Here is a 20,225-nt window from a genome sequence, read left to right on the forward strand (position 1 = left end):
AATAAAAAATCAACTCTTCTCTCATTTATGATTTTTTTTATCAATGCTCCATTGCATATGCCTTGTCAACAAATTATTTTTGTTGTAAAACTACTGGCATTTCGCTTGTCCTCATCCGATAATAATGCAAACCGGTGTGCTGTGTTTTTGTTTTCGCAAACTAGAAACACTACTCTTTATAACAATTTTTTGGTAGAGCTTGTGCTTGATTCGGCAATAAACATGATTATACCCATTCGCTGTTTTACTTGTGGTAAAGTTGTTGGAAATAAATGGGATGCTTATCTTGGTCTTCTTCAAGCCGAATATACAGAAGGGTAATTAAAATATAAACAAACAGCAGTTATATTTCTAATCATTTTATTCTTTAGAGATGCACTCGATGCATTGGGATTAAAGAGGTATTGCTGCCGAAGGATGCTTCTCGCACACGTCGATCTTATTGAAAAACTTTTAAACTATGCCCCACTTGAAAAATGACAGAGATTGTGTTGTGTTGGTTGTAAAAAAACTTCACTGCGATTTAACAAGTGTACACTTCATTGTGTTTAAAACTAAATGCCGTTTTTATTCACTTGTTCAAAGGTGTCTGTGAAGAATAGAATTAATATGTAAACATATCTGAATTAAGATAGCAAATGGCTATGTACAAGTTGTTTTTTCAATTAGGTTTAAATAATGTTGAAAATTGCATATTCGCATGATCCCTTGTCAAATAAACTCTACTGCAATACAACTGAAACAGAACATATATTTAATGTTTTGTACTTAATGTATAGAAGTACATGGAATAATAATAATACCATTTGACACATAAAGCTTGTAAGCAAAACTACAACCAACTACTTTAAGTTTTTACTTAAACCACAAAAAGCAGATTTTTGTTCATACACATGTTTTCCACCACCAGTTGCACCACATTCATGGTTTACTTACAAACAGTATAACTGGCGGTATATGGGGGGTTGTAACTATTCGAAGAAATAATTACACATATATTGGAGCAACCATTACACAACAGATGGACATGCTTTTACACTTTATCAAAAGATAAGAAGGATTGAAAACGGCCCATAACTTGAGCCACACTTTTGCGAACATCCGCTGATGAGGTTGGAATGCACTCGACCAAAACAGGGTAGAGGTCGAGTACATGGTTCCACAGTGTTTTGTCAATTTGCTTTCGGGTCTTTGTAAGACTCTGCAATAGTGCATCTACAGCTTTTAGGGCGAACATGACTTCACTAAGCTGAGCATCCGACATGGGGTACTGTGTTTTCAGCCTGTCTGAGCTTATGTACTGAGTCAATGCACTTCTGCATCTTTGTACAAGGCTTGTAACAGTTACCTCATTAATCTCAGCCATTTTCTCTTCATCTGTAGTATTGGTATCACCATTTACAGATGGTAACATTGAAAACTGAAAGAGAGTGCTGAAGCATTGTTTGCTTAGTTCATCACGGTCACGTTCATGACCCACACTGATGTCGATGTCCCTGGAAGATAGTGGTATAGAGCCTTTGTTGATCATAGCCACTATTCTTGACAAAAAGTTTTTTGGAAATGCAGAGCTGTAAGGCAGAATTTCATTGCGAATAAGTTCAACCAAAAGAATGTCAAAGGCTTCGTGCTTCTTGTGATCTTCTGCTGACAAAGTAGCTGGCAGCGGGGTGACGGGAAATAAAAAGTCTTCCATGCAACCAGAAACCTCATCCCACAATGAGTCAAACATGGATGCCTGGGAGTGTTGTCTAGCAACAGGCAACCCCGCCTGCAGAACTTTCATAAATGCATTGACAGCCAATTGCCATGTGGAACTGGATTTACTGTTGTACCTTCTTTTAATTGGCACCCGAAGGGTTTTTACAATTAATGTAAGGATTGCATGTTTTATGACACCTTTATGACAAGCGGTGATTTGGTATAGATCCACCCCCACTCTCATGCAGTACTCAGCAAAGGCAACATAGTTGATACAGACATACTTTGTCTTGTCAGGAGGCCCACTGTGGTTTTTTATATCACCATAAGCTGGAGGCCCTGATGCAAACTCAACAATTGACATTAAAAATTCAAACACCGCTGGGTAAATGGTAATTTCCGACTGTGGGGATACACTTTTTTGAATCAAGTCAATAGCATTAACCACAGCCATTTGTAATGGAGTTAGCACTTCTGCAGAAGTTGGCATGACAAACGCAGTTGAGTCAGAACGTACAGGTATAGACACAGATCCATGTAATATCTGGGAGAGCTGCTTAAAATCAATTGTGGTGAAATTGTCATACAAACTTTTGTGCAGCAGTGGGAAAAGTTGAACTAATGATGTTAAGTAGGCTTGTGTCAGCATTTTTTCTGGTGCCAATTGCCCAGGTGGTGGGGGAATGGTGACCTTACTTCCAATAGAACACCAGACATCCCAGGCTTTTCGAGATACACTTTCGACATTCACTGTTTCACCATTGTCCAGAGGGTTTAAAATCTCTTCAAAACTACACAGGGCTGATCTGGACACTTCAGTACTGCTACTAATGGCAGAGTTATAGATGTAGTCCAGGACTTTTGCCCACACAGCATCAAAATCTTTCATTTCGATCAAAACCTCACGCTTGGTTTTAAACACTCGGGCTATTCCAGCCAAGGTAAGGACACTTGTTTCTTGCCACTGCTTTTCCTCTGTGTCACGTGAATGATGCATAAGAATGTTGCTTTCGGATGGTTTGTTTGGGTCCCTAGGTGCGCTGACGCAAGTCTTTTGTACCTCATCCATGAGGGGAAAGAGAACTTTCCAAATGAGCTCACTCCAGGTTGACTTGGACAGTGTGCTCCAATGAGCTGATATGGTGGAGAACAGAGTCTGGCCAGCACTTTTACGAATTGCAGGTCTGGGATCAACACAAAGCTTTCCCATTTTTGAAAACAGGTCCATCCACAAAGAATCCCCAGTGGATGGCTCTGTTTGATTGTCTGTAACAGCATAAGTAGCAACAGCTGCATTAATTCTGTCTTTATTTTGATTCATGTAGTCAGACATGCTCCACAACAACCCAATGGCTGTGAGACTAATGTTGAAGTCCGGAACTTGTGCTGCATACCTTGCCACAACATCAATACATTGTGGCAAGCACGAAACAGGCAAAGCAACCATATAATCTGATATGACCAACTGAACGCTGCGGAATCCCAGGCGAACCAGGCTCTCTGATGTGTTTTCAGTTGCTGAGCTGATGATTTCAAGAATATCAGCCCAACCTGCAGACAATGAATCTCCACAACTATTGAGTATCTGGAGAATTCCATCCAGTTGTTTCTGACGAACATCCAAGTGGCCCACCTTGCAAACTTCTTTAAGGGGCAGCAGGAACATGTGCAAAAGCCTGGGGTTATTTTTCAGTTTTTCCCCATGGTAATGTTTTAAAGCTGCCTTTACCAAAGCGCTAACTCCTTCAGCACCCCACTCACGAAGTACAACATTGGGGTGCTGGCATACTTCAAGGAGATGGCCTGTAACAGGCCTCCAAAGAATTTCAATTCGATCCATGTTAACCAATCCCGTTTCCATAAGTTTGGCAACAGCAAACAAACTGGGTTCTTTAACTGCACTGCTGTATGCTGTGTCCATAGCTTCAATAGACAATGAACACAGGGCATTTATGAGGTGGTGAAGTGCTACATCATCTAAGTACTGTGAAGCCTCAAATAGACGAGTCAACATATTGGACAATACAGGTAGATCTCCTAAAACGGCAGTGGTTAATACTGTACTGGTTGGTGTGGTACTACCATCCCCACTTGTCCTCGAACTTGGTTTTAACTGTCCACCATTGGTTGGTTTAAGTCCCAAAATCCAAACTAGGTGTTGAAGTGTGGTTAGCAACAGTTGCCAAGCAGTGTTCATATGGGATCCATGACAATGCGCAAGATTTAAAATAGTGCGCATGCATTGGACATTTTTAGCAGTAAGAGCTACAGAACTACAACCTGCTGGTACTGGACCACCACTATTAGGCAGTGACTGGCCAACAGCAACGACTTGTTGTTGCTCGCTGGAGTTCAGCTCATTACTTTGCGCAATGAAAATTTTGTTGGGCAAGCGTGGCATGGAAGAAACAAGAACTGGTACTACGTAGTGCAGGGGCAAGGAGGCTTTGCAAAGAACGATTATGAAGGCATCTCTCGCAGAGTTCAGTTTCAGCTGTCCACAAATGCCAGCACATGACTCAATGCATTTCAATATATTTTCTGTACAGGTTTCATCAGTGCTGGCATCCAGCAGCAGTGATAATACAGAGAGCATTATACACCATGACGAATTTACCATTTCCTCCAACACACCAATGGGAGTGCTGTACTGGCCCTCTTTGTCACCTGTTTCATCAGCCAAGTCATTATCAATTAAAGCAGTGAGTCCCTTGATTAAATCCAGCATAGAGGTGTAGGCCATGGTAAGAACATACCCATCAGGAACAGCTGGTGGCTGTGCCTTTTCCAACATTTCAAGATACATGTACTTGATACTGTTCGAACTACCAGTTGGCAATGACACAAGGGGAAGATTAACACCATGGTACTCAAAGTTGAGCTGAGATGACATTCCACTTGATGAACTAGACAGAGACTCTTGTGACCCATTTTGCTGGTTACCAGACATTGACTGGGCCTGTACAAATATATTTTGAATAAATGAGCCAAGTGATGACACAAGATTGTGAAAGATTTTAGTGCTGTGTGGTTGCATGTCATAGGAAATGCAGAAGGACTTGAGCAGTTTGGGCTGTGCACAAAGCTGTGAAATGACTTCGATTGCAAGTGCACGCTGCCATCCTGGTTTGTCAGTGTCCAAAAACTTAATTAAAAGCGAGAGAAAGATTTCACTTTCAGTTACAAGAAGGTTATGGTACTTCTTCAGCAGGATTGAAACAACCCTCAATAACCTCATGGAAATGGGAAAGAAAGGTTTCTCCTTGTTGAGCAACTGGCCAGCTCCTGAAGGTGGTGGTGGGGCACCTTGTCTGTGTTTAATATTGGGAGAAAACAGTCTTATCACAAGTGCACATACCCTGTCCTTCAGCAAAAATTTGAACTCTGGATGTTTCCTAAAGATGTCTTCATTGTCAAGCAGCACACTTTCCAGCAGCTCCAAACCAAAAGTGCTTGTCATTTCTGTAATTCCAACCAGCCAACGTGGACTATCTCTGTTCACCAGCTGACAAATGTCTTGAAATAGATAGTATGCATCTTCTACATTTGGAGACAGGTTGCCAGGCGCGATGAACTTGTTTGATCCTGATGGAGGCAAATAGTCTTCAGAAATACAATCCGGCGTATGTTTTGAAATATCTTCCTCCACCACACGCTCGAATACAAGTGACACAACTTGGCGGACAGTGGCCTCTGCTGTGTTGTTAGTTACCTCATTCTTTGTAAAGTGAAGCCTGAAGCATAGGCCAATTGCACGAGCCAATGGTTGTCCCCTTAATGAACATGACTTGGAAGTGGCTAAAACAATAACAGTTTGTAACAACCGCAATTGTAGTTCATCGATACCTTGGTCATACACTTGCAACAGAATTTCCACTATAGTGTTGGACAACACCCCATCTGCAATTTCATGTGTAACAATACGCTGAATTGCTGTCAGGCAAAGTTGCACAATCGGTAAACTACGAGTATCACAACCCATTATGAAAGGCTGCATAATGTCATTGCATGAATCTCGCAGTTCACTGATTATTTTCTCGCCACTAAAATTTTTTCCTGAAGGTGGCAGAGTGGTTCTTATTTTCATAATTGCAGACTCTGCTGCCTCCTTCACTGGCGGATATCTTCGTTTTGTTTCATTAGACAGTAAACGTAGATCGCTTTGAAGATCTTCAATTAAACGCTTTTCACGACTGGATGTCATTTTGGTTACAGGAACAAACTACAGAAAACAACAAAGGATAAATTAAAAACAAACATTGCCAAAATAGTAAACAATAGCACGGAGTGCCCATACAAATATGAACAACTGTATTTTGGCAGGAACATTGCAACATATTTACCTGAACAGATGTGCTGTAGAGTCTATGAACTCACTGTTCCTAGTTCTGTTGCAGAGCAGAAAAATAACAGATTTCCATCTGTTGCAAAGTAAAAAAAATAAAGTTCATGTTCAAAATTATATATCAGTTACCTATTAGGCTACTGCATACGCATCAAATGGAAAAAAATAGGGCCACATTATATATCCTAGACAAATGTTACAATCAACGTGGCCAACAAAAATTGCACTTTCCAGCCTGAGTCTGGGTTGTGTCATGTGTTAGTGTGCATTGGTATTTATTAAATGATGAAAGTTCAACTCCAAACTTACTTGTGGTCGGACTCATCCAATTTGCATTACGTTTGAAAACTTGAAGACCAGTTTGGGTGATGGTTCATTTCATTGAACTTCAGCAATGGGCAAAATGTTAAGAACCAACATGCTAAATCTTATTGACACACCATCAATAGCTTTAATTTGCGAATTCTGTGTATCATAAAATAATTCCACTACGTCAGTCCAAGCATTTCGTATGTCACATGTTAGTGAAACAGAAAATAAATAGAATAAATTTAAATTAATTGCTAAAACAACTTATTTTTGCAGCTAATTTACCAAGTACATTAGGTGAGGTCACGCCTCATCACACAGTTACCAAAGCGCAATTAAGCGTGAAGTCAAAACGTTGTATATCTTGACGTCACGCAACATAAGTCTATTAGTTTCTTTTTATCTAAATAAAGTATAGTGTCTCGTGTCAGGGCCAGTCCGTTCACCCGATTTCATCACATCGGGCCTAAGGGCTTGATATGAAAGAGCCCGGCAGATTATTTTTTTATGCTTTCATAGATTACCAAAAAAGGTCCCTTCCAACCGGACACCGCAATTTCTACAACCGGCTCCGTATTGTAAAGAGATAAAAGTTCGACCAATCAGTTAAAAAATGTCGAAGTTGTACGTTTTCCTCCGCGAACCACGACCAGTTGTGAAATATTAATGAAAAAATTTCTCTCCACTAGTAATAAAAAGTTTCGTCAGGTATTTTTTGACAAACCTGGTTTCAACAAACTTTATCACGTCGACGGACATAACTTACTTTTTTACAGACGTCCCGACTCTTTATATGTTATCATAGCACAAAGAAATCATGTAAATAAACATGGGACCAAAAATATGAATTTTGTGAGCTGCATACAGAGACCCAGAAGGTCTCAGCAGTGCAGTGCAGCTTGATGTGGCTATAATGACGATCTTGCCGTCCAAACGGCCAGACAGAGACTTTCACTTTGTGGTGACTATACAATCACCGTCATCCGTTGGGTACCACTATTGCATTTATCCGGTGAAACAAGGTGGAAATACTTGCCCAAGCAAAAGCTAAACCTTTACTGCCGCCCAGGTTCCGTGTCACAATAAATTATTTTGTCAACAAAATGTGGAAGTGTTTGCCTGTCCGTTTGGCCGGGAAGATGGTTCTTCGTAACACAACGCTGCACTGATAAGACCTTATACTTAGTAAGAAGCTCACAAAAAAAATTAAAAAGCTTTTGTCTTAGTTTTATATCCTAAACATTTTATACTCTGTAAATTAGACCAATAATTCCATCAAAAACGGGGACATAATTAGATATATTAAGCACTATTTATGCCAAAATAAAAAAGATCACTTTGCTATGTTGGGCAAACGATAATTTATGTCTTTGATTGAAGCTTGCAATGTGTTGGTATTTTTTCGGAGGATAAAAAAACGGAAAATTTGTTCTGTAACATTTTTTTTGCAACAAAGCGTATTGTTTTATTTTTTAAACTTTGATGGTTTGGCCGAGATATTGAAGCGAGTTTGAAAACGCGATGCGATCCAGTTACAAAGAACGAGCACTGTTTAACTTTTAACCCTCTAAAACCCAAGTAGAGTCAGCAAAGTACTGTTTGTTTGTTTTTGGTCCCAAATAGAGGGCAAAACAACCGAGCACTCACACCATAACACCTTCCTTTGCAGACAATCTCCACTGTATGTAGCATATATCCTGTCGCCATTTCGTTCGATAATTTTGATATGCAGCACAATTTAGGTAGACGAATGCTTTTGAGATATAATGTTGTATATTTCTTAGGTGAATATTTCCAATCAAATTGAAACGTGGGAATTTTTCCACGTGATTCTACTTTCACGCAACCCTGCCATGAAAGCAGCTAAAAGTCAAACTCAAGCTGTACCTTCCACTAAATAATCACAAGAAAAAAAGCTAGAGAAACCTCTCTTATTGTCCGCTGTGAAAAATCGAACGCAATGCAAGTAGAGTCGCTCGATGCCCAGCACGAACTGCCATTTGTTAAGCAGTGAAGCAATCAGTTAAGTTAGTGCGCCAAAACCGGGTTAGTTGGCATGCAATAAATAAGAGATTAGGAGATAGAGGTCGGACTTGAAACGAAATCTGAAAACGTTAAGCGCCCAAAAATTGTTTCAGTCGAGTTTTTACACATATTGTAAGAATAAGAGGGCAGTTATATATTTAAAATAGCACATTTAAACCTTGGCAGCATTTAACAATGAGAACAGTCCAAGTAGTTGCGCATTTTGAAGAATAAAACACTACCTCAAAACAAAGAAAGAAATTCGTTTGACACAAAACATAAACACGCACAGGGCAGAGCAACAATCCTCCAGAAATTTGTACAAACAACAATTTTCCAAATGCGAAGCAGGGTCTTTGTTTGTGAAAGTCAAACATGCTGCGCAGCCGCTATCATCATTTCCATTAAAACTACCGTCCCAACCGATGAATGACATGTTTATATTTCCCCAAACCGTGTGGTGATTTTTTTCAGCGTGTCAGGAAAGTGGTGATGTCACAAAAAAAACTGCACGCGAACACAACTGGAAGCAAAAATATTATCCATCAACACAGCAACTCTTCCTTGCTCAACCCACACTAATCACAGCATGGTTTCCACCTTCACCCGACGCCGGAAGGACCCGCTCCGACCGAAGGCCACCGTTGCAGCTTTTATCGCGGTACCAACTTTGCGCCGACGGGTTGGAGGGGTTGGAACCGCAGGAAAATCGTGTCTGTCAGCTGCCGATGGTGCCCTCGCAAGGGTCAAGGTGCTGACGGACGGTTTAAGGTTGGTGTTGCGATATGACGGTGGCGGTACGTTCTCCAGCTCGTCGTACTGTCGTCATCAATGTGATATCACGGTGACGACATAAATACACGTCACGCCACACGGTGGTTGTGGATTGGAAAGAAAAGAAAAAACAAAACCTTCGGTTAGGTGCTTTTTAAAAACGAGTGTTTTCAAACAGTGTTGACAGCGTGTCATGCAGTTTAAAGTAACAAATCAAACCATGCAATAATTTGAGATATAATGTTGTTTCTATCGCAATAAGTGATACAATTAGATTATATAAATGTTTTTTTTCCAAATTGTTCTACGTTCTCCAGCGCAGTGGTGTCCACTTAAACTAAACTAAACACGGCGCAATGAGCACCGCCCTGCTTCACATAAGAAGTGCGTTAAAGTCAAACAACCAAACGATCTCAAGTTTTGCCCTTAAAAGAAGTCGCTTTGCGTTTTAACACGGGAGAGGCAACACTTGCACCAAAGCTGCGATCCAAGTCACGCAGCTTCCTCCTAACACCCTTCTGTTCCGAGGATACACCGCCGTTCAATACCTGCAAACTTGAGGTGCTTGGAAGCCTGTTTCCCCTTCGGTCCCTCTGTGGTGTGCATAAACTCGTAACACTCATGCTTGGCGTGAGTCCAGATGACGTGCCCTCGTTCTGGTCGTCCTCGGTATCCATGAGATCACGTGACGTGATGCTGTCTGCTCGGCTGAGACCTGTGGGTGGAAGTTGCTGGGAAGGACTGAGCATGGTGACCGCCCGCTGGACGACCCGCCGCGGAGTGCGACTGAACGAGAAAGCCCGGGTCAGCTTGCGACTCGACTTCTTGGCCGCCCTGCGAAGATGTACAAATGTGGTTGAAGCGGGTTGTAAACCTTGTGGTATTGGATAAATTAAAACAATGCTTTCATTTTAACGTAACTTTTATAGTGTAAGTTGCGGTACTGTGACAATTTGTATTTTTTGTAACTTTTTAAGTCCCCCTAATGGAACGAAGTGTATTAAGTGAGCTACAGACAGGGTCACTGTTTCGACCTATTAGTTGTCATTCTGACTATACGACGATCTTGTCCGCGGAACGATCAATTGCTTGCCAGCTTTATTGCTTACATATATTGAAATATATCACTAGGCTAAAGTGGGTCCAATTAAACTAAGTTACTCTGATAGGCTGTCAATCGCAGCGAACTGAGATACTATTTGAAACATCAGTCGTGGAAATCCATTCATAACACTGCAGTCCCACAATACGATTTTGTAACCTATTGTCCAATAACGTAAACACCAACCGGACCAAAATGTCCATGATAGTTCGTACGCACCTGACAGCTCTACCAAGGGTGGAACCCAGGTCAGCAGTACACACGTCGAGTTCATGTGGGTTCACTGTACACACGAAGTTCTCATCCACTGCTTTGCAAACTGTGTTCGCTCGATGTTTGGCCAACAACTTCAGCAACAAGCTCTTGCCGTTGTCGTCTGCTTGTTGATTATTTTCTTTGTTTGAATTTTGGTCCTGGAGAAGTTGGGTGAAAATAACGTCAATTCGTTCGCAGTTGTAGATCACCGAGATATATTTTACTATGCTGCGTTTTGTATGTTTTCATGAATAAATAATGTTAAACTTTTGAGAAAACCAACAAATTCTCTCTCTGATCACCAACTAAGCAACAATATGGTCAGTACTTTAACTTCACTCAACTAAGCAAAAAAGAGGCCATTTTTGTAGCTGTCGTGGGAAACAATTGCAACTGCAAATAGGTTTTGACAACCAGTTAATGTAATATTTGTTGCTTTTTCACCGGAAGAAGTTGAATGAATCGGGAAATTAGGCTTTTTATGGGGGTCATATAAACCAACCTCTTTAGCACTTTGGCTCGTATCACCCGAACAGAAAAGAACTTTAAACGTGTACAACCAATCCTGGGAATCGGTCGGTGTGCGGCAGTAGAGAGCAACAGCGTTTTGACAATCTGAAAAACAATGGATTTGGGAGATTGGATCGGTTGAAGCGGAAGACCTGTATGTCGAAAAACCTAATCGGGAGATTCACTCACAATAACGCGGGTTCAAATTCCAGTGTGGTAAAAAAGGTTTTAACATTCTAAAAAGTTACTTTTTCGTCACAAACCGGATATTCAATAGAAATGAGGCTTGTAGCCAAAACATCAAGAAACGACTCTACATACATAGGATCGCTAACAAATTGCTTTGCCCACCTTCTGAGTCATTAATGTTGACGACCTTCTTTATGTGCGAGAGTGACATCAGCTTGATGTGTTTCAGACAACGGACAGATGATGACGTTGGCGGCCTGGTGTGGACGTTTGGACTCTTGAGGGAATTCCCCTTCACGCCTCTCCTTCTCTTGGCGATCTGTGGGAAGGAAACACACGAGTCAGTACGAGACGATGTGCGTGGAAGCGCAGGACTCACTTCAACACAGTCCGAGAATATGAAGAGGCTGATGTGGTCGCCTTTACTGCACAGATTGTCATCCACGGCTAACATTTCAGCTCTCGCCACGAATTGTCTGCAAATATGAAGAAATGTTGCGGGATGGCAGCTTATATACTAACAGGGTGTTGCTGGCACTTGATTGAAAGTTTTTTGATGAAAGTCTTAGAAATAAATATTTGAACATGGGGTTTTTACTGAGACGAGAAATAAATAAAATTTTGCAAAAACGTGGTTTAGATAAAATATCCCATACAACTTACATCATCAGTCGTATGTCACAATATATCAACTAACAACCAACGTCGCAGGTAACTTTGTCAGCTATTGCAATAAACCAATATTATTAGGAATATAGAGGCCGACCCATACTGTTGAAAATAATGACATATTTTATGATTGCATAAATAAAAGATGTGAATGTTGTCAACAGTATGTGTCAGTCTATTTATTATCAGAATTACGAATAGATCCGTAAAACGTGTCCTCTCATTACTAATTTTCTTATAAACGGTGCCAACAAGTGTTTTACTGATACTGATACGCACAGAGCACAGCATCCACCAACCTATGTGACGAAACAATGGTCGGGGGGCACCCGTCCACTTCATAAACGATATCGAATATCTGACGTTGCGACTCCGTTTTGCGTTTGTCCTCGTTAATGTGCGTCATCACCACTTTGAGGGCGTCGATAGAAGCCTGAATGTTCTGCACGTCAGGATGCGACGGGTTTTCCCTCTCAGTGTGCTTCTTTAAGTCTGTGACGTAACAATAAGAACCGTCTTCGACTATTTGTTGCAAGTAAATGCAGTGAGAACAAGTAGATAAATAGTAAATTATACAGAAAGAGGCTATTTTGTTCAGCGCTGTGGGTCCATGGACCTCTAAGCCAGTGTTTCCCGGCCAGTGGTACGCGACGGCATTCCAGGTAGTACGCGAGCGCCATTTCGTAATTTGCGGATCCAGTTACAGTTAAAAAAAATTGTAAATGATCGTTATTTCATCCCATAGGTTTCTCTTGTAACACTCAACTAGGTGGTACGCGTCGAAATTGTTTACCTCCAAGTTATACGTAACCACAAAAAGGCTGGGAATCACTGGTCTAAGGCTCCACATGAGCTTTTCTAAACAATAATACTTTTTTTTATATAGGGTCGCCACCAAATACATGTCCACAAAATCATGGGAAATGGGGTCCACGGACGTTAGATGTGTAGCTTTCATTTCACCAGTATTGCGTTCCTTTATGCAAGGGGTTTTACTTAATGGATTTAAGTCAGTGCTTCCCAACCTTTTTCAGTTCGCGACCTACTTTTAATGCAAGTTTTGTTGTGCAGTGCGACCCACAATGAGATATGACCAAATGTGATCTAAAAAAAACTGTAACATTTAGAAATGTTTCGCGACCCACCTGAAATAGCTTCGCGACCCATTGACACACCAATGGGTAGCGACCCACTGGTTGGGAAGCACTGATTTAAGTAATACTGTTGATGCCAGGCATAATAATTTTAAAGAACTGTCGTTCTGGCACAAAGTTACGAGATTTTACTACAACCGACGTTTCGTCTGTGCTTGTAAGCAATGTAAGGGGTTAAGTCTCGCCGGACGGGAGTCGAAACGAGGACAGTTCTTTTAAATTTATTGCTGTAAGTTTAGATTTTGGTTTAGTATATTACACTTACCCTGCAAAAGTAAAATAATCCTTGGCACACGTTGGACTGGATTGATGAGAAGTTCGGCCAGAGTTTGACGCCCACACTCCCGTTTCGCTTGATTGATTTTGAGGAATGCGTGGAAGCGAGATGATCTTGACTCACATCTTGTTATTGTTTCAACACTGACTTCGAAGAAGTTGACGAAGGGAGGATAACACTTGCCGAAATCCTCCGTCTTCAACAATGTTAATATGTATTAGTAATCATACTTTACATTGGCCGTTTGGTCAGCAAAGTCGTCTTATAGTGACACCAGCTGCACTGATGAGACCTTTTAGGTCGAAACAGTGGCCATCTGTCTGCAGCTTATACACAATACTTTACATTGTTTGACACGACGTGATTTCGCACACAAAATCTTAATGCAGTGAATGTGAAGTTGGTTACTTTCATCAGTTTAGCCGCCTGACGATCGCATTTCGTATCGAAGATTAGAATTGTTTTGCACTAGAAGTTTATCACAACAGTTACAAGGGATCGGTGACAAACTTTCTTGGTACCGAATGTTAACATGTCTGGGTATTCTTACGTATTTGAGGACGAGATCGCCGACACAAGATAGTTCGTTCCATTGTTTGGCGATCAAGTCAAGATCGCCGCTCATCGATCTGTGGACGAACTCGATATCGGGCAACGAGCTGAAGATAGCTTTCATATCTTCCCCTGCTAATATCGGACCTCCCGGCTGGTTCGGATCGTCCAGCGGTTTTTTGAATAACTATTGAAGAGAAGTTTACTCGTAGGCTGTAAAATCACTAACAAAATTTAAAAAGGAAAACACTTGAAACTGTTTGTTGCTGACGCTGCCAGGCATGTTAAATAACGCAAAAAGCTCTTCTGATGATTTTTTTTTAGTTTTTATCCAACGAACCTCCATCACAATATTGCTCTTCAGAGAACACTTTATCAAGGGTTTGTTGTTGTGTTCACATTTTTTTGGAAAGCGTAAATTGCATGGCACAATTCATCGTTTAAAGTGGAAATAGGAGAGGCTATTTACAGAATAAAACAATAACTTACGTTAAGAATAGTTTGGAGAATCCCAACGTAGTTTTTCTCGGTTTGTAGAAGTTCCATGACAACCTGATACCTCGCCGAAACCGGTGCTGGCTGCTTTGCTTTAGGGCTCGCAACCTTTTCTACAGATTTGAAATATATAAGATGGCAAACGGTTTCTATAACAGCAACCTAAATACAGAGCAACTATTTTATAATGCTCAAATCTAAATGCATTACAACTAAGGTTGCAGTTTTGTGATAAAAATTCTATTGTCGATAGTCGTTTCAAAATTTTGTCAGTCTATCTTCAAGGTTGTTACGATTACTACAATGCAAATTAAAACATAACATTGAAGTTACCAAAGTTTCACTGCTAAGGCCTACTAGGTCGAAACATTCCCTGTATATGTTGCTCACTTACTGCAATATAGCTTTCATATGTCAATCGATATTTAATTGTTCATTTAATCCACTCCTGGTCAAACCGCACAAATATTACCTTTAAGAGCATCATCTCTATCGTTGTCACTAATTTCAAGTTCTGCCACACTACTCGAAAAACTCTTGTTCAAACTTTCCTCGTCAATTTCTGATAGAGAATTCTCCGCTGAACTCTGTGGGAGAGAACTTTTCTGTCCTGTCACTAACAAGCTCAACCTCCGAAGAGTTTTTCTTCGTTTAATATTGCACTGTGGACGTTCACTGGTAGCTGTTTTTTTGTTGGATGATTTTTTGCATGGAGGGATTCCGACAGGTGTTTTAAAAATGGGAGACAGGGTACCTTCATAATTCGAAATGCGAAGTTAGTTTTTGGAATCAAAATACGTACTAATTCACTGCGACATCACATAGCTCAGTACTTCGTAACACTATATTCTTTATATTTATCATTTAGAAGAAATAAAGCATGACCATTATTTTGTCTCATCGGCGGCGAATAAAAATGGCACAAAAAATTATTTCAGTAGTTTTTGTAAATGGAAAAAAATTTAAGCACAACCTTTTTTTTATATTTTGCACTATCTTTTCAACTTATATCTTATTCGCTAAATGTCCTAATACTGAAAACTGCTACAAGTGGTTGCATTAACCTTTGGCGTGAGGCCATTCCTGGCTTTTTCGTTTTCTTCTCAATCTTACAGTTTCCGGGCTGTCAAATGAACTTTCATCTATAGACAATTTTCTAATCACTCTCTGTGTGCCTGGAAGTGGCGAATTTAAATGGCGTCTGTTCTGATTATCTTCTGTTTCACAAATTGATTGTCTGCGTCTGCCTTCGTGTTGTTTCTTTCGAGTTCTTGCCGATTTTTTTACAGTTAGGCCACTCCGCAATCGCATAAAGTACCCAGTTGCATCTGAACGCAACAAAGCCTTTTGTTACAGCATTTGAACTGACTTTAGGTCATTCTCTTTGAACAAAATTTATGGTGAAATTAGTGTGTATATACGTGTTCCTGGAAATGCCAATATTAAATTTGTTTCCGTGTTTGACTTTGAGTCATAATTTGATCACATTTCGTCACAATTGCTTTTCTTGCCAGATATTTATAATCTAACATTATTTGAAACATTTTTCGGACATTTAATCTTGAAATGTGTTTACTCTTTAACTTAAAACATGATCGCCAAATGTACAGGGTCGACCCATAAAATTCAGTTTAAACTACGTGACTAAATATGTTGAGGGCTCGTTTTCAGATCCGGTTAACCACGAACTGTGTATATTACCTCTGTACACGTTATCGGGTGTTTGTGGGGACATAACACTTGCTGCCGTTGTGTTATTAGACATGTCCAGCATAGAATCAGGAATGCAAGCTGAAGTATCGGTGGAAGGACGTTTGCGTGGAGGCAGCCGACCTCCATCGTCGCTATCCTGAAATTTATTGCGTTTCTGATGTTAGTTTGTTGGTACCAAAATATATACTTTCCGAAAAATGGTTGTTTATTCAAAAAAAAAAAATATTTCGAAGTTCTTGAGATTATCTTATAGAACTTAATTAAATTTGATTCTATGTTGTGTATAAAGAACACTAAATATGGTGCAATAACCATCACTGTCAAATTAATGTGGTTGAAAATGATTTTGTAAACACCTGAGCTAGTTTAGCAAGTGTTTCCTCTCGAAGTCTTGACCGTTTTCTTGAGAACGAATGTTTCCCTGACGAACCACGTGACTTGGATGCCAAAGCAGTGGTGGAACCTCTCCACTTGGGAGTTCCTGTAAAACATGGGTGGATGTGGTGACAACCTCATACCCATAATATACTAAAATTCCTCGCTTTAAAGGGTACGCAATATTAAATGGAACCTTTGCATAACATGTTTTATACTAAGTACAAAACAGAAATAATTAAAAAAAAAACCTTGGTATATGGAAGAAATAGCAAATTATTTAAGCTTGGTAAGGTGTTAGAATGAACGACATGCTAATTATGTACCCAACAGTGAGGACGTAGTGGAACTTCTAGTTAACATCTTTGGATATTCAACTTTTTGAAACAAGTACATTGATTCTGCTGCTTTTGCCTCTATCTGGATGCTTCCCCAGAACCACTGTAGAGCAAGGTCAAGGTGATCAGTAATATGTAAAAATAAAACTCCTTACAGGTTCTTGTCACAGAAAAAAAATTCCTAACATATAATTATCGGTAGCATCAATGTTAAAGTTGGATTTTGACGTTTAAATAAAATTCAATTATTGTTTTGAAATTCTTGATTTAGGGCAGCATGTTGGGAGTTCGTATAGACAACCTAACTATGTTTTTTCTAGTTTAATTTGGTGAAACTTGAAAATAACACTGTAAAATGCTCTTTCGGTTAATTAAAAAATGTTGCAATTGTCCATGTAGAAGAACTTACAACCAACCTCCTGTACTAATATATATAGTTTTCCCGTAGGTTCAAAGGGAAGTGAATCCACAGAGGACTCTTCGACCACCAGATGAGTACAAGAACCATCACCAACTTCAGCAACATTGCCACCTTGTTGTTTGGCTTGCTCCTGCATATGAGCTTTTTCTTGTTCTGACAATGATCAAGTAAAGTTTCAACGCAGATACAACTTAGAAAAACTACAACTTGCACTGCTTACTTCATTTTATATCACGCATTAAATATATTATGAAGATTTTAGAGTTAAACATATAATAAAAATTTGCAATGTCGGGTATATATTTTAAATTAACTTTGGCATACAAAATCTAATAATCTAACTTCTGTCGAGCATATGTTTTTAAAAACAATATATATACTACAATATTATTATAGTTGGACATAAACACAATGATTTTGTGTCCAATTTCCTTAAAATGTTAAATTAAACACCTGAAAATCCCAAAAAACTGAGAGTACATCCCTCGAAAGGCTTTGACTTGCACGGAGACAAAAACTCTTCATCAGTTGCACGATAGGGAGTTTCTTGATCTTTTGAAGCCCAACATCTGTGAATCCATTCTTCTTTCATGACAGGTGTTCCAAGACTGACAGCAGTCTATAATATACACATTAAAAATTAACAATCTTTTGTTTTTTTTAGAAAATAATAACTTGCCACTTGTGCTACTTTTGCATTGATGAAATCTTCCATGAAATATATATTTATGTTAACATATCATAGTTGGACAATGTTTTTTTATGTTTTACATTTGTGAAGGTTCAGAAACCTCGGTTATAATTTTACATACCCTGTATTTTGGACCATGAAGAGTGTTCGTGACAAGAAAATCAATTTTAGAACTCATGTCCTTTCTAATGCAAGCACCCATGTAGTGACACAAAGTAACCAGGTGTGCAAGATGTTCTTTGGTTTTGAAGTTGGTAAAACAGAGGTTGAGGCCTTGCATGCAAGTGCAATACAGTGGCCTTGATGTATATGGCAAGGGCTGTAACAGAAAGATCATGTATAGATGTATTTATTTCTGAGTGACAAACTTGCAAGAAAGCTATGGAAACCTCTTTAGTAGCTGCTATAGTGCTGATGACTGGTGGTCCAAGTATTCTGTTGTCAGTTTTCTTTAGTCGTTTGAAGTTATCACTTTCGAAATCTTGCAGAATAAAGATGGTCTCATATTGTGGGTCTTCATCTTCATACTCTTTCCCATCAGTGGATACCAAGTAAGGAATCTTTAGATCCTAAAACCCCACAACAAAACTTGTTTCAAGGTGTAGTGCTCAGACTCTTTCCAAATGTGCGGACCAATTATTTCATGCAGACAACTAGTGTTATGATTGTGGGGACTGCACTGCACATACATCCAAAATTTATGCTTTTGCACCAGTCGATTAAATGAACTTTAGAATACATGCATGTTTTCAATTTTGCTCTGGGGCAAGTTTTTGTTTTATGCAGTTAGAACATCTGGAAACGTAACTATTTGGGATAGATATCCACCCATATTTTTTCCATTTTATTAATCTTTAAGTAAGGGTCTCAAATTTTGGGGGAATTTCCACGATTATATGCTGTAAATTAAGTTTAAATGTGGTCGAGTATTACTAAATATAAAAGCCCTTTTTGCGCCATGGTATGATAACCATTATTATATATATACTTGTAAAACGTTTTAAACAAAAAATGTCACAGAGTGCATAGATGGCTTTATGAAGCTGCATTCAACATTTCAGATAACTGGGAGTAAATAAATAAATTCAGCGGGTAAATAAATATACAAGTGCAGTGATTCTCAACCTTGCCCTTTAAGTCACAACAATCCTATTCATGTGCTAAAACTTGCTGTGCAACACAAATTTCACATTGAGTTGCTTTACAATTATGCTCCATTCTTGCAGTTTTACAGAAAAATAGGTTGATAACCACTGGACAAGAGGGTGAGTTTGCAGTATTAAACGTTTTGCAGTATTAAACGTCACAAGCACTAGTTTGGCAGCATAATTTGTAGAAAGTAGTTAATTTCTTGCTGGTTGAAAAAGGTGTTAATGGGTTTAGTGAAGTTTCGCAGCCACTTTGATGCAGGTTGCTCGGTAACATACCATATTTATAATCGAGTGCTTATACTTTGGTTTACCAACTGACTGTTTGAAAATCTGAACAACCAGGAGTTCCATTTGCTTGACATTCTTCAGTTATTAGGAAAAATTTAAAATAAGAAAGACATGTCAGTAACATACCACAAAGAATACTAAAACTGAATACACTACATCAAGAACCCTAATTTTACTAATATTATTAAATTACGCTTCAAACGTTAAACGCTTTGTACATAACTATATATATATTAAACATATACAACTATAACCTTGAATGTTTCAATGCACCCGAAAAGCAACATGATATTTAGGCTAATATGGAAATGATGGGATATTCCTTACCTTTAACATTGACTTCAGTCTTTCATTTGAAGCTACATTTCCCACTAAACAAACTCGCGTTTCAATCGATGCATGTCGAACACTCAAGTCTGAGCTTGCATCAGAATTGCTTGTTGAGGACAAGGTTTTTATACTTTGTTCAGATACACCGTTCATGTTGCGATGTTGATAGAAAAACTTGCTAATTTGTTTACAGCATTGAACTTCGGTTTTATTACAATGACAAGCTAATTCTCATAATTATCCGTGATTCCTAAACTTTACAAACATAAGCAATTCCTTTGTTATTTAAGGCAAGCAAACACATCTAAAAACGATGCCATTTTTACAGCAACTGCACCAACATTCAAATTCAAACATTATTAACCCCATAAAAATCATTAAACTATTTCAGTACCACAAAAACAAAACTTACAATTCTTTAAAATATAAAGTACTGTCACTTTATTCAATGAAACTTAACCCTGAAGCCAAAACACTGTTCGAAATCGAACTTCGTGCCCTTTGGTTGAGATTTGTGATTGGTTGTTAACATCACGTGACTTGCTGAAGCGTGACATTTTG

At 39.2% G+C, this 20,225-nt stretch overlaps 3 protein-coding genes across 4 annotated transcripts; 1 reads left to right on the forward strand and 2 right to left on the reverse strand.

Annotated features, from left to right (window-relative positions):
* The first annotated feature begins 168 nt into the window (after nt 1–168).
* LOC145902295 (DNA-directed RNA polymerases I, II, and III subunit RPABC5) lies at nt 169–720 on the forward strand. Its single transcript, XM_082990218.1, has 2 exons — nt 169–317; nt 372–720. The coding sequence occupies exons 1-2, from the start codon at nt 223–225 to the stop codon at nt 478–480; spliced, it is 204 nt and encodes a 67-aa protein (XP_082846344.1). The 5' UTR covers nt 169–222; the 3' UTR covers nt 481–720.
* A 17-nt stretch (nt 721–737) lies between these two features.
* Nucleotides 738–6,506, reverse strand: LOC145902294 (protein MON2 homolog). Its single transcript, XM_082990217.1, has 3 exons — nt 6,356–6,506; nt 6,045–6,122; nt 738–5,923 (listed from the first exon to the last, which is right to left on the reverse strand). The coding sequence occupies exon 3, from the start codon at nt 5,903–5,905 to the stop codon at nt 1,034–1,036; it is 4,872 nt and encodes a 1,623-aa protein (XP_082846343.1). The 5' UTR covers nt 5,906–5,923; nt 6,045–6,122; nt 6,356–6,506; the 3' UTR covers nt 738–1,033.
* Nucleotides 6,507–8,269: 1,763 nt separating this feature from the next.
* On the reverse strand, nt 8,270–19,906 carry LOC145901757 (protein ECT2-like). 2 transcript variants are annotated; one of them, XM_082989530.1, is made up of 19 exons: nt 19,662–19,906; nt 19,323–19,409; nt 18,285–18,464; nt 18,017–18,214; nt 17,658–17,823; nt 17,200–17,357; nt 16,772–16,886; nt 16,427–16,551; nt 16,059–16,206; nt 14,352–14,470; nt 13,861–14,049; nt 13,299–13,506; nt 12,179–12,371; nt 11,590–11,686; nt 11,373–11,529; nt 11,014–11,126; nt 10,476–10,669; nt 9,703–9,988; nt 8,270–9,199 (listed from the first exon to the last, which is right to left on the reverse strand). In XM_082989530.1, the coding sequence occupies exons 1-19, from the start codon at nt 19,815–19,817 to the stop codon at nt 8,963–8,965; spliced, it is 3,126 nt and encodes a 1,041-aa protein (XP_082845656.1). In that variant the 5' UTR covers nt 19,818–19,906; the 3' UTR covers nt 8,270–8,962. The 2 variants fall into 2 exon arrangements, with proteins under 2 accessions (XP_082845656.1, XP_082845657.1); XM_082989531.1 differs by lacking the exon at nt 19,323–19,409.
* Nucleotides 19,907–20,225: the final 319 nt, after the last annotated feature.

This window comes from Ascidia mentula, chromosome 5 (genome assembly GCF_947561715.1).
Source record: "Ascidia mentula chromosome 5, kaAscMent1.1, whole genome shotgun sequence".
NCBI lineage: Eukaryota > Metazoa > Chordata > Ascidiacea > Phlebobranchia > Ascidiidae > Ascidia > Ascidia mentula.